This window comes from Erpetoichthys calabaricus, chromosome 14, assembly GCF_900747795.2.
Source record: "Erpetoichthys calabaricus chromosome 14, fErpCal1.3, whole genome shotgun sequence".
NCBI classification, from domain to species: domain Eukaryota; kingdom Metazoa; phylum Chordata; class Cladistia; order Polypteriformes; family Polypteridae; genus Erpetoichthys; species Erpetoichthys calabaricus.
In genome coordinates this window covers 4,533,466-4,546,912 of record NC_041407.2, presented here as the reverse complement: position 1 = coordinate 4,546,912, position 13,447 = coordinate 4,533,466, and the positions used below count along the sequence as shown (strand labels likewise).

General features: G+C 39.4%; 1 protein-coding gene across 5 annotated transcripts in view; it reads left to right on the top strand.

The window, feature by feature from the left end:
• The window catches only part of b3gntl1 (UDP-GlcNAc:betaGal beta-1,3-N-acetylglucosaminyltransferase-like 1), a 202,296-nt gene that overhangs the window by 28,168 nt on the left and 160,681 nt on the right, over positions 1-13,447 (top strand). For 2 of the 5 annotated variants that reach the window (XM_051918949.1, XM_028818654.2), the window contains exons 2-4: positions 6,697-6,813; positions 7,520-7,619; positions 13,156-13,220. In XM_051918949.1, coding sequence (XP_051774909.1) covers positions 6,697-6,813; positions 7,520-7,619; positions 13,156-13,220 — 282 coding nt within the window. Of the gene's footprint in view, positions 1-2,595; positions 2,881-6,696; positions 6,814-7,519; positions 7,620-13,155; positions 13,221-13,447 lie in introns of those variants that run through there. The other 3 variants (XM_028818653.2, XM_051918948.1, XM_051918950.1) reach the window with 3 other exon arrangements.

Here is a 13,447-nt window from a genome sequence, read left to right as displayed (position 1 = left end):
TCTGGATTAAGTGGGTTAGAAAATGACATATAATGCTTTTCACACCTAGCTTTCTATCCATTATATAGTGCAGGGGGTGTTGACCTCTGGGCCTGGAGGGCTGCAGTGGCTACAGGTTTTCATTCAGAACCTTTTCCTAATCAGTGCTCAGTTTTCACTGCTAATTAACTCCTTTTCCCTTCATGTTAATAGCCTTGTTTTTAAGGATTCAGTACTCTTGATTTTTTTCCTTTCTTCATTAAATGACAGCCAAACAGAAATCAGATGTGAAATGAGCCAATAGCTAAACTGGGATTTCAGACTCCAACCAATTTCACTCCAACCAGTTTTTAAATGAAATGCCGATTCTTGCTGTTAATTAAACTCATTATTTAATTATATGGCTTGTTGTTGCTCTCATTCTGCCACAGCACACATTTCCAAAACTGTTTTTTCAAAGAACACCGTCAAAATGTTTTGGTGACCTGAGAGATCAACCTTACAGAGACCTTCACCTTTCTTTATTTTCAGATATTGTGTGATGGGCACAGGTGAGCTGGTCACGTGGCGGTTTGTTTTGTGTCTCATTATTGTTTGGCTGCAAATTAAAGAAAAAGAAACAACTAAGGGGCCTGATTCAAGTTAATTAAAACTAAGGCAGAAGAAGTTAATTAGCAGCAAAAACTGGTCACTAATGAAGAAGATGGTTAGAATGAAAACCTGCAGCCACTGCAGCCCTGCGGCCTATCTGACTATTGTATAAGGCACTATATAATGAATAGATATGTGTGAAAGGCACATCTGTCTGTCATATAGTACCTTTCACACATGTCTGTAAATTCATTATATAGTGCCTTTCACATATCTTTCAGTCTATTTTCTGTATGCAACCATTTATTTACATCTAATAACACACTTTGAGCTACATCCTGTTTATGAACATGTGCTATACAAATAAATGTTTTTGTTGTTGAAAAATGTGTTGGGGTCTTCGTAATTACTGAAGACATCATGTGTTAATGCACCCAGACTTACATAAACAGGCTTTTTTTAACTTTAAATGTCAAACTGAATATTAGAACATGACATGAGGTAACGGTGGGAAACAACAAAGCAGTACACTAAATGTTCATAAGACAGTGAAACATCCGATGCTAAAAATAAAGTGAATAAATGCTCAAATGCTAATGACACATCAAATAGAGCACATACAAGAAGTGACCTCAGGGGTGTAACAGAATTTTAAAGGCAAAGAAGTGAAGAAGCAGAACAGTCAGCACACAGGCTTTGGGACATTGGAAGCAGTTCTATTGAGTGTCTTTCATACGGAGTACAGTAATACCACAAAGTGTTTTGTGTGTACTTATGAGTAGAATATTAGCTGCTCAGCATTTCAAAGAGGTAAGCATAAGACCAAGAGAATAAAATGAGGTGTCATTTACAGAATGCAATAGCAAAAAAATGTTGCTTTTAATCTGGCGACACCAAATTTGCCCTAATATGTGTCAGGGTGTTCGCCCCTCAGTGGGCTGGCACCTTGTCCAGGATTGTTCCCGACTTGCACCCAATGCTTGCTGGGATAGGCTGCAGACTGCTGTCACTGTCCTGCTCCACTGACAGACTCCTCCCCCAAACTATGCGACTCTTCAATTGCCCGGGGGGGGGGGGGGGGGGGGGGGTGGTGTATGTGGGGTGTAAACGTTAACATTATTCAAAGTTATTGTCCGTTGTTACCTACATTTTTATTACTCTTTAATATTGTTTTTTGTATTGGTATGCTACTGCTGGAGAATGTGAATTTCCCCTTGGGATTAATAAAGTATCTATCTATTTATATATCCAGCAGAAACAAACCAGAAACTCCAAGAGGGATCCACTTTTTCATGTTATGAGCTCAGTCCCACAAGGGGGACCAGCCCCCGTGGCCCCCAGTGCTTAAATCTTATATGTGTATATACATGAGTTTGAATCCCCGCTATACACATTTATACATGTGTGTCAATGGGCTCGGGCCCCATTAAGGACCCTAAGACCTTGAGAACATCAAATCCTATAAATGCCTCCACTCTGCACATGGTTCCAGTCCTTCACAGGATCAACTCACATATATTGACGCTCACACTTGGCCATTTTTATATCGTCAGTTGACCTTACCTCTTATAATGCATGCATATACGGACAGAACATGCATACTCCACCTAGCCATTAACCGACAGCAGATTCGGACATTGGAAGCCGCGCAACCCTCTCCCATCTAGAGTGATTGAAAGATTAAAAATAATGGTTTGCTTTCAAACCTGAATGATTTTTTTTTTAATTTTACTAAATCATTTAATTTTTCGAATATGAGTCAATCACATGATCGGTTGATCTTTCCAACCGATTTTGTCCACAGACGGAGTAACTAAATTTAATTTGCGGCAGTCGTTTTAAAGTCTGTTACGTGCACAGTAAAAGTTACCTCCACAAAACCTAACTAGGCGCATGCGCGCTGTTTGCCTCACGAAGCCCCACAGAAAGACATCTTATCTCTCCGATTCGCCGAGTTGGTTTGATTGGCAGACGGTGAAGCCAATTAAAAGTCGAGTACCTCTCTACCGCCAATAACGCGTGTCATGTGTTTATATTCCGTTTCGGAAGTGGCTAGCGCGAGTCGAACTGAAGCTGACAACACGCGGGTTTAGAGGATTTTAATTATCCTTGGCGCAGTGAATCATTTATTTGTTATAATTAAGACGTCTGTTGCCAACTTCAGCCCGATTAGAAGCCCCAATGTTGGAGAGCCGGGAGTCGAATTGCGCTGTAGCGGACAACGAAGATTGTTGTCGTTCTGCTAAGCGGTTTTGTCGGCGGCATTGCGAATCAAAGCAAGAGATAAAAGACAACAGCGACGTGGACGTGGTAGGTGCAGTGACCGCAACGACCCCGTGATGAGGTATAGGGATACCTACCATCACTGCGTGCTTTTTGCGTGCGTCCGTCAGTCCAGGTCTAATCGACTCCCACTGATATATGAAACTCTTTGTCGTGGAGGGTCTCAGTGCTTGAGGGTTTTTGTCCCAGACACTTTCTTAATTAGTGACCTAATTAGTACTGCTACTAATCGAACAAGCTTCATTTTACATCATTTTAGTTGTCATGCTTTTTGACATTCAAAGCCCTTAATTGTCCCTTAAGTATCAACCGTTAATAATGAGAGTGAGCCACTAAATTAATTGATGGGGGTGGTCTCAAATCATCTCATGGAGGACCAACATCTTTATTCCTACCAGTTTCTTGATTAGCTGATTTTTGCTGCTAATGAAACCAGTTATTTAGTTCTATGGCTTCCTAGTGAGGCGGTGTAGTGGTAGTGGGTGCCTCACAACATGTTTGCACCCTGGATACTCCCTGTGTGGAGTTTTCATGTTCTTCCAGTGACTGCTTGGATTTCCTTTGGGTATTGTGTTTTTTCTTCTATAGTCCAAAGACATGGTTAGGTGAATTGGAGTTGCAAAATTGGCCCGTGTGTATGTCTGTTCAGTCTGCAAAGGACTGGGACCCTGCCCAGGCGGTGTTCTTGCTTTGCACTGAATAGATAGATAGACAGAATGTTAGCCTTGTCGACATCCCCTTATAGCAACTGAACCCTGGGTTGCTTGAGTCCAGTAATTCATGCCCAGGCCATTCTGAAAATCCTTCATGTTATTCTGAGTGAGAATTATATATAAATTTGTTTTAGCTTCGTAAGCTTCCTTTCCCTAATTTCACTTTTTCTTCTGTCCGTCAGAGCCACGTTGCCACCAGACTTGAATGCTGTTATCTTCTCATTCAGGAGATGTATGCTTGCTGGGGTAGGCTCCAGCTGCCCCACCTTGCCTTGGATAAATAGGTTGCGATAATGGGTGGATGGATGGATGGATGGATGGACAGGTGGATCTTGCTGATCTCATTCTATCACGTTGGACATTTCCACAACTGTTGTCCTCTTTCTGAAAGCACCATCTAAATGTTTTGAAGGCCACAGCAGATTGGTTATTTTCAGACCTTGATTTTTTTTTTTTTCTTTTTAAATATTTGAGTTAACTTGATCTCATTGGTGTCAGTTTATCTGATAGATCTCCTTGCATTTCATTATTGTTTGGCTGCAGGTTGAGGAAGAAAGAAACAATGAAGCCATCTGAATATTTAAAAAAGCAAGTCAATTAGAATTAAGACGAGAGAAATGTTTTTCAGTTAGTAGTTGCTTTTATTAGTAGCCTTCTAAGTCTCGAAAAGCAGTCATCTAACAGTAGTCTGCCCAGCCTCTTCCTGTTGTCTTTTTAGAAGCTTTCATCTTTATATGGGGTGGACAGCCCTGATCCTGAATGGCACTGGAGACTCTGAATTTGTTCCATTGTGTTTCTTAATCTTTAAACCAATTCTTTTGATTCTTGCAATATGCCATTTCATTCAAACATTCCTTTTATCCTTCTGCCATGTTTGAAATTCTGTCCTGCTTATATTTTACTTTTTTTGCAAGATCAACCAAATTAATATTACAGTGTAACTGCTGAATCATTCAATCTTTTTCTTTCAGTCATTTTCCCCAAATTATTTATTTGTTTAAAGTTCAAGTTTTCAAAGAGATTCTTCCTTGTCTGTTTCCCCTCAGACTACACTCTTAAAAAATAACGGTCCAAAGAGGTTCTTCAGAGTGATGCCATAGGGGAACCATTGTTGCTTACTAAAAGAACCATCCACCTGAAGGTCCCAGAAAGGGCTTTTATTTAGATTTGTAACAGGTTCCATAAATAACCACAAACAGATGATAACAGATTGTTAAAGTACCAGTGGGCTCCTGGTTTTAAAAGGACTCTTGCTGCATACAGTGATGCAGCTAAATTCATGGTTTTCGTTTTCTGTTCTATCCTGGCAGGAAGCCTACTAGACATTAAAATGTTCAGTTTAGTTTACATATAAAGAACCAATTTCGTATTCAAAGATCATTCACAGAATTAAATATCAAGCACTAGCTCTTTGTGGAATCACACAGCCCAATAAAGAAACATTTTTTTATTTTTTTTTTATTTTTATTATAAAGAAGTGCATTGACAGTAGCATAATGCAAACCACAGACAATGAATTGAGTTTATTAAATACAATATTCATGGGAAATGCACATATGTGTGTGTCCTGAGGTATAAAATGTCTAAATGCAGTTAGTTAGTTTCATGCAATTGCAGGCAAAATGGCATCATTTTTGCTGGACAGATATTATCTTTATTGTCGTATGCAACTTAAATTGAATTTCTCTCTACGTCCATCTACACGTTCTTCACTTTTATACATGCAATTTATTTTAGTATAGCCCAAAATCACATCAGAAGTGGCGCCATGGGCTTTAACAGGCCCTGCCTTTTGACAGCCCCCCAGCCTTGACTCTCTAAGAAGACGAGGAAGAACTCCCAAAAAAACCCCTAGTGGGGGGGGGGGGGGGAAATGGAAGAAACCTTGGGAAAGGCAGTTCAAAGAGAGACCCCTTTCCAGGTAGGCTGGGTATCAAAGAGAAGGGGGCCAATACAATACAAAGCACAGAACAGAAGACAAGTGTAATGATAATAATAATAATTCATTACATTTATGTAGTGCTTTTCTCAGTACTCAAAGCGCTGTCCACACAGGGAGGAACCGGGAAGCAAACTCACAATCTTCCAGTCTCCTTACTGCAAAGCAGCAGCACTACCACTGCGCCACCTGTGAGGAGTATCCTTAAACTGTATTCCTTAATACAGTTTAACAGTAAAATAAAAATATTACAATTACAGAGCAGAATTCAACAGTAGATAGCCCATAATATGATTTGGATTTTTTTAGAGTCCTGGAGACCTCAGCCTTCAAGCTGCCTCCCCCAATTGGCCATTCCACAGCTGGGATAGTGCTGGGCCAGCCAATCCAATGAAAGGACCCATCTACCCGATGATTCCTGTGATCCTCCATTAGAGATGACTTTATCTTAGGCAGGTAGAACCACTTGGCAGGTGGGTGGTGGCGCCAAGTGCCACATTTGAATACCGAGAAGAGAAACAGAATAAGTGAGGGTTAGTTTTCTAACTCCATTATCTGGTTCAGGGGAGCTGGTACCTGTCCTAACATCATCATGCACTCCATCACACACAAAAAGCACTTGCTGTCACAACTGGCCAAAATGCAGTATTCAATGAATTAGAATAGAATGCCTTCTGATGGAGAGAATGTGGGGATTCGACACAAGCAGTTCCTCAGCAGCTCTAAGGCAGCAGTGTGAATTTCTTGTTAATAAATGAAACAATAACATATAACATTTTCAAGAAGATATTAAATAGTTAAAAAAAGAAAAAAATTTGAAAGCCCTCATCATTAAAAGTAATGAAAGCAGTAAACATCCTGCTGAATTTCAAGGAGCAGTTAAAGTCAGATTATTATTAATTTGCGCAAACGGCAAGTGTGGGTTGTTTGATTAAGTAAAGAGTTCAGCAAGCCAGGAATTGGTTGGAATAACACCCTGCAGCAACTATTGCCCTTCAGTACTAGGACTGCCATTTCTGGTTCCAAAAAGGCCCAAAGTAAAATAAACTTTGAGTAATGTAGATTTTCTTAAATTCTAGTAATGCATTTTGATCATTCTACTGAAAGATATTTGGCATTGCTAGAATGCTTCAGGAAGAACACCGTTCATTTGGTTTTCAGACTTTGTAAAAACTGTCCCTTACTTTTCAGTCCATCATACTTCCTGTTTATAATGCCGCCCAATGGCTGGATGCATGTTTTCAGTCGATTGCAGACCAAGACTTCCAGGGAACTATGGAGCTGTCTGTCTTCTGTGATGCCAACAAGGTATTCTTATTTAATAACTCAATGATATATAATTGTGAGCCTGTTGATAACCCGTGTGGGCATTTGAGCAGGGGATTTGGAAGACATACAAGTATTCCACAAGGGAAATGAAAGTAAAATATTCTAGAAGCTTGCGTGAGAGGATTGTTTTGTAATGGTCATGTAACATTACACGACGGTTCCTTAAATTTTTAGTCATAGACTTCATTTATATACTCGTAGTGAGTCTGTGGCAGTTGTGGTGCACTCTTCTCATGTAGTGTGACATACCCAGTGACTCGGTCTGACTAACATGATACTCACCCCGACAAAAATCTAATTTGTTTGATTTTTTTTTCCCTCTAAGTTGTAGTGTAGGTTTGTGAGTATGTGTGAGAGCTGATAACCAGTGAGCACTAACATGGAAGTACAATGCATGTAAACAGCTATGAGTATTAAGGAACAGAGGTGGCAGCAGCTGGCAGTTAGAAGCTTGGCGTTCTGTTGCAGTACAAGAATCGGCACTGGACAGAGGCTGGTCGGATGGCGATGCATTCAATCTCACTGCTATGTTCATTTACTCAGTTTAGTTATAAAATGAATATCATGTCATTGAGTCACAGTGGTAATAGGTTAAGAGCACTACAGGTCAGTGTCATCCTTTCAGAGTAACACATTCATGTTTATTCTTATTTTTTTTCCTGATAGTATTTTGCTTTTATTTCAGGATGAGTCGGATTCAATTATTGAGATGTGGATTCCCAATCTGGAAAGCAGGGGCATTGCTGTAGTGACTAGTGGACATATGTCTCCTCAGCCAAAAGGAGGTCAGTGTAGCTTTTTTTGTTATTCATTCTTCGTATGAATTCTACAGCATCTCTTTAATGCTTGTGTGTTTTTTTTCTTTCTTTGGTCATTTAAGACGTAAACCCTATTTTATGAACCTGACGACTGTATTATTTCATTATCTTTTTTTTTTTTTTTTTTTTTTTTTTTTTTTTTTTTTTTAAACATCTTTTTCCATGTCCTCCTATATGTTTGGTTTCTAAAAGGGTTCGGCCTTAATCTTCACTTAGCTACCAGGCTGCGTATCCCGGTGAGGGTGGTGTTGGCAATATGCTGAGCCTCATTTCCACCAGCATTTTCCAACTCCTCCTGTATTGCAGGCCAGCCAAAAGGGAGAGAGAATCCCTTCAGCTCGTCCTGGGATTGTCCTTCTATCTTCTTCTAGTGGGCTTTGTCTTGTACACATCCCAAGGGATGATTCTGGGTGATACCCTAAATACCTGCTCAGACCCCCTCATCTGGGCCTTCTTGTTTCAGAGAATGAGAGGCTATAATGTAAGGTCCTCCTGTACTGCTGAGCTCCTCACCTCATCACAGTGGGTGAGCCCAGCAAGCCCCTCTGCACATTCTTGCTGTTTGTACTCTTGAACAGTAAACATTATTGTCATTTTGAGTTTATAGGCAGTTTTATTTAAACGTTACTGAGAACTTGCTTCTTCCATTTTTGAATGTGGAAATCTAAAAGTAGTTCATCTGGCTTAAAATATTCCTTGCCAGCAGTGCTCACTTTTATTTCATTTAAACAACGCATAGTCATTAATTCAGAAATGTGAAACCTCCTTATGTTATTTATAAACAGTAAGGTGAAACCTCAGATGTCACTATAAGACTTTACTAAGCATATTGCAGCAATCACTTCAGATGGCAGCAGTGCCTGATGACTGGAATGTTGCCAGTGTGACTCCAGTCCTCAAGATGGGATAGAAAACAGATTCCAATAATTACAGGCCAGTAAGCCTTACTTCTATCCTGTACAAAATTATGGAAACTGTAATCAGAAATAAATGAGAAGACTATGTATATGAAAATAATAATATATTAAATAACAGCCAGCCTGGGTTTGACTGGAAGACTCTGCCAAACCAATCTTTTAGACTATGACAGGCAACTGGAGTCGTGTGCAGAAGCCATGTATGTAACATCATTTTGTTAGACTTTCAAAAAACCTTTTGATACGTTTCTACACAAAAATTAGTTTTGAAGTTAGAAGAGTTTAAAACTGGCTAATAAGCTGAAGACAGAGCTCAGATAAGAGGAGAGTCCTGTACATGGGGTTAGGTGGTTAGTGGACTCCCTCTGAGTTTGTGCTTAAACCATTAGTCTTTGTAATTTTGTATTAATTAATTTTAAATTATTAAACCTGTGAAGTTTCCATGTAACATTAAAATAAGAGGAATAGCAAATACAGTTGCTTTGAAAGCTTGCACTTTGTAATTGGTTCAGTTAGCCAATAAAAGGTGTCATTTTGCTTGACTTCTCGCTAACACTGCACAACACCCGACTACTGCAACATTTTAGAGAAACTGGGAAATGACGACAGCCTTGGTCATGTAGGGAAATACAGTGCAATCGGCTAAATGACAACTTGCACTCGTATTAATTCATATCACCAAGCCATTATTATAATGTGTGTTGACATGACAAACGTATAACACCTCAAAAGTGATGATTTTGATATATAGTCTATTTTAGTTCCCTTTTAAGAAGGCCTATGATGCACTGAAGAACTTTTTTTTGGTCAGTTTATATCGGCTACCTGTTGTTACTTCTCAGGGTACTGGTCAATAAGTCAAGAATATCTTAGCCAAGCTTGACTCTATCATGCCTGCTTTGTTCAAAGCCATTAACCAACAGGCAAGGTGTTGCATCTGGTTTTCATATGGTGTTGGTGCACATATATAAAACATAATAGCATTTGTGAAAACATAAAAAGGCAATTTGCTGTGGAGCCCAGTTTTCCTAATATAATCAGAGGAATTTACTGCACTAATATTGTAATAAGGGCACCTAGTTAGAATGAAGCAGCTTTTCCTAACTGTGACCAGTGATATCCAATTAATGCACAAGTCATCTGTGTTGCTAACATGAGGTGTCATGACCTGGCCCATGATTTATTTATTTTGAGGCAAAGTAGCTTTGGCAGATGTGATCATACTGTACGTGGTGGCTGAATTATTGGTACCTAGCTAAACCCTCAGTGTTTCATATGGCCTGTATTATTCATTATTACAAAAATCATGTCATTACATTTGCTGTGTGATAGTGGCTACCCTCTCACCCACTGGCACCTTACACCTTTCCCTGATCCTCAGAATGCAGAGGAGAGGCTCTGTAATGCAGCACATAATCTTGCCCAATGAGTTGTGAAGCACAGCCAGACACTCCTAAATACAGGTAGTGGGGTCTCGATGCATCAGGTGGGTGGCTGCTCTACTAGCCTGAGAGGTTCTGCAGCATTGTGATTGTATATGTATGAAGTTGTTTAGCATGCTCCATATATTTCCATACTAATTGGATGTTTCAGGGCGGCATTCGAGGTGTGTTCATATAAGCACAATTACAAGGTGATTGTGATTTATAAAGGGTAAATTGCACAGAAATGTGCATATGCCAAGTTTTATGAATCTGATTACTGTTTGGATTTATTGGTGTACACGTTTTCCTGTTTTGCTATGAGTATATTTTCACACTCAGATCCAGGCAAAGTTTTATAATTGAGGTCCTTGGGCAGACTTAAGTATTGGGCAAGCACTTAGGAAATCCCTTTTAGTGTAGCTGTGCTAAACCTAGGCAAAAGGAACATTCATTACTGTACAAATCTGATGGGCGACAATGACCTGCAGGAGGAAACCTCCTAAAGAAAAAACGGTTTTAGTATAATAAATATTGCATTGACATTGTTTAGGCAGTTAACAGAATCTACCAAAACGACAAATACTGGATTATACTCCTAAAAGTACTGAATAGGGCTGGGTGATATTCCAAAAATGTACTGATAGCAACTGTAAGACGCTTTCGCCAAAGTAGTTTTGCTCATATCGATATGTTTGGTGAAAGCTCTCTCCCCTTTTTTTTTTTTTTTAAAAAAGGGACAACAAAAAGCTACAGCCCAGTCATAATATCCAGGCCTTCTGACCTCACTCTTTATTTAAAGCAAAAGAGCTGTGTGCCACTTATGCTGAACCCAAGTCAGACAGAGCAGTATTGGGGGAAAAAATAACATTCATTACGTCGTCAGGTTACTTTTTAAAGTAATGTAACACTATCCATATTTTCTTGAAGTAAAACTGTTAAAATCTGCATCATTTAAAAAAAAATGCCTTATTGTGTTACTATAGAACAGGGGTGCCCAACTCCAGTCCTGGAGGGCCGCAGTGGCCGCAGGTTTTCATTCTAACCCTTTTCTTAATGAGTGACCGGTTTTTGCTGCTAATTAACTTCTTTTGAATTCATTTTCTTTGACTTGCTCTTGGAGACTCAGACCCCTTAATTGTTTCTTTTTCCTTAATTAGTAGCCAAACAATAACGAGACACAAAATGAGCCAAAACAGGCCCAGCAAACTGTGACCATCATACAATATCTGAAAATAAAGAAAGGTGAAGGTCTCAGGAATGCTGATCTGCTCTTAGAAAAGAGAAAATCCTTAATTTTGGAAATGTCTGCTATTGCACAATGAGAGCGGCAACAAGCCATGGAATTAAAGAACGGGTTTAATTAACGACAAGACTCAGCGCCTCATTAAGCAGCTGGTTGGAGTGAAATTGGTTGGAGTTTCAGGCCCTGACTTAGCTGGCCTTCTGTTGGCTCACTCACTTCACATATCACTTCTGCGTTGGTGCCATTTAAGGAAAGAATGAAGCAATTCAGAGGAACAATGAAGAAATTCAGGGAAACATTTCTTAAAAACCAAGTCAATGAAACTTAATTCAAAAGAAGTTAATTAGCAGCAAAAACAGGTCACTAATTAAGAAAAGGGCTAGAATGAAAACCTGCAGCCACTGCGACCTTCCAGGACTGGAGTTGGGCACCCCTGCTATAGAAGATTATAGAAAAGTACTGTATTATTTCACCATTTTCTATTTTTTTCCACAAAGACATTGTCTACTGCTGTCAGAGTAAAGCCTTGTTGATAGTCACCGAGTGAAACTTGTGCACTGACTGCAACGTGAAGCATGTGCGCTGTCAGTGACCAACACAAATTTGTACTTGTGGTGGCCCGTTTGATCAACTTGTTGATATTGTCCTAGTCAGCAGGTGACAGATTTGGTCAATGTTGCAATCCTAACCATTTCACAGCTCTGCTCATAGAGGAAGAGTTGCACCTGTTATTACTGGCTTTAAGAAGAAATAAAGAAGATGGTGGAGTATTGGACCCATTAACCAAAAGTGTTGAAGGGAGGAGAGAAGTATAATAATCTTGTGAGCAGGGTGACGTACATGATGAACAAATGCTCATTAGATATTTTTGCTTGTCTGTCATGTGTGGCATATTCAGCCGTGCCACACCTGCTTTGCTGTGTACTTGGAGGAAATTCTACATATGAGTTACCTTGTTGCTACATCTGACATAATTTTTAGGGTCACACAGGGAGTCAGTGATCATCACGTAACATTTTGTATAAGACAAGAAACCTATGGGCTTTAGCAGCCAGGAGATGCAATTGAAGTGCCTCTAACTGCTGTGTCTGTGCCCCTACTGCTGCTCAAGGAGCATTACGCTTTATAATAAGTAACGTGGTAACTTACTTACTGAGTTCCCCAGCACTGGACTGGCATGAATTAGATACAAGTGAGGAGAAGATGGTATCTAAATGTGTAAAGGGCAGGGATGGAACTTGCATCCTGTCCAGGGTGGATGATGGTCTTTTGCCCAGCCAGAACACCTTTATAGTAGATGGTTAAAGGGGGTGGAAGGGTGGTATTTTGTTTTTCCCAGTCCGGAGGCTATAGTAATGGAAGAGCAGTAAGTGGTGCTATTAGTAGTATAACATGTCTATTAGTTACAAGAAAATGTCTCTGGCCTTAGTGTTTGGTAATATACCTGCTATATGTGGCTACTTTTTTTGAAATTAAGGTAATGAGAAAATGTTGCAGGATCTTACAAAAAGAATCCTTACCTAGTTGTATTGTACTGTCTGCCTACTCACCTGCTCCTGTGTCAGTAGCATACGAGATGTTTTTTTCACTTGTATTGTCTCACAGTAACTGGTTGTTCTTGTTGCTTGTATAAAGATCATTGAAAGATTGCCAATTACACAGTCATTTCCTTTTTACTGAAGCACGTTTCTTTTCCAGCTTATCATTTCGGCTAATGCTTCTGTCAGCCTTTGGCTCACCATGTAAAGCAGTGTATTTAAAATTTTAAATGTGCTGTGTTTTTTTTAGGATTCTGTAAACCTTACTTGACAGGGAACAAAATTTTTCCTAATCTTTACTAAATCTGTCACATCTTAGGAATTGTCAACTAACAAAAAGGCACAGTGCTGATTATTTACACAGCTTTTTGTTTTTAATAGTTGGCTATGCCAAGAACCGAGCTGTGGCACAAAGCAGAGGGAAGTTCTTATGCTTCATGGATGCTGTGAGTATCATTTCTAAAACACTTTTTTCTAACACAGAAATTAAACATTACTCTAATGTTCTTTAATTCAAATGTGCTACCTGTGTAAGTGAAGATTTTTGTATACAACCTATAAGAAGGTCTCTGCAGTTGACTCTAGCTCATAATGTACTTGTCAAACAGCTTTATTTTTGGGTGGACTATTCCTTTATTTTTTTAGTTTGTTACTTATGCCTTATATTTTGTAG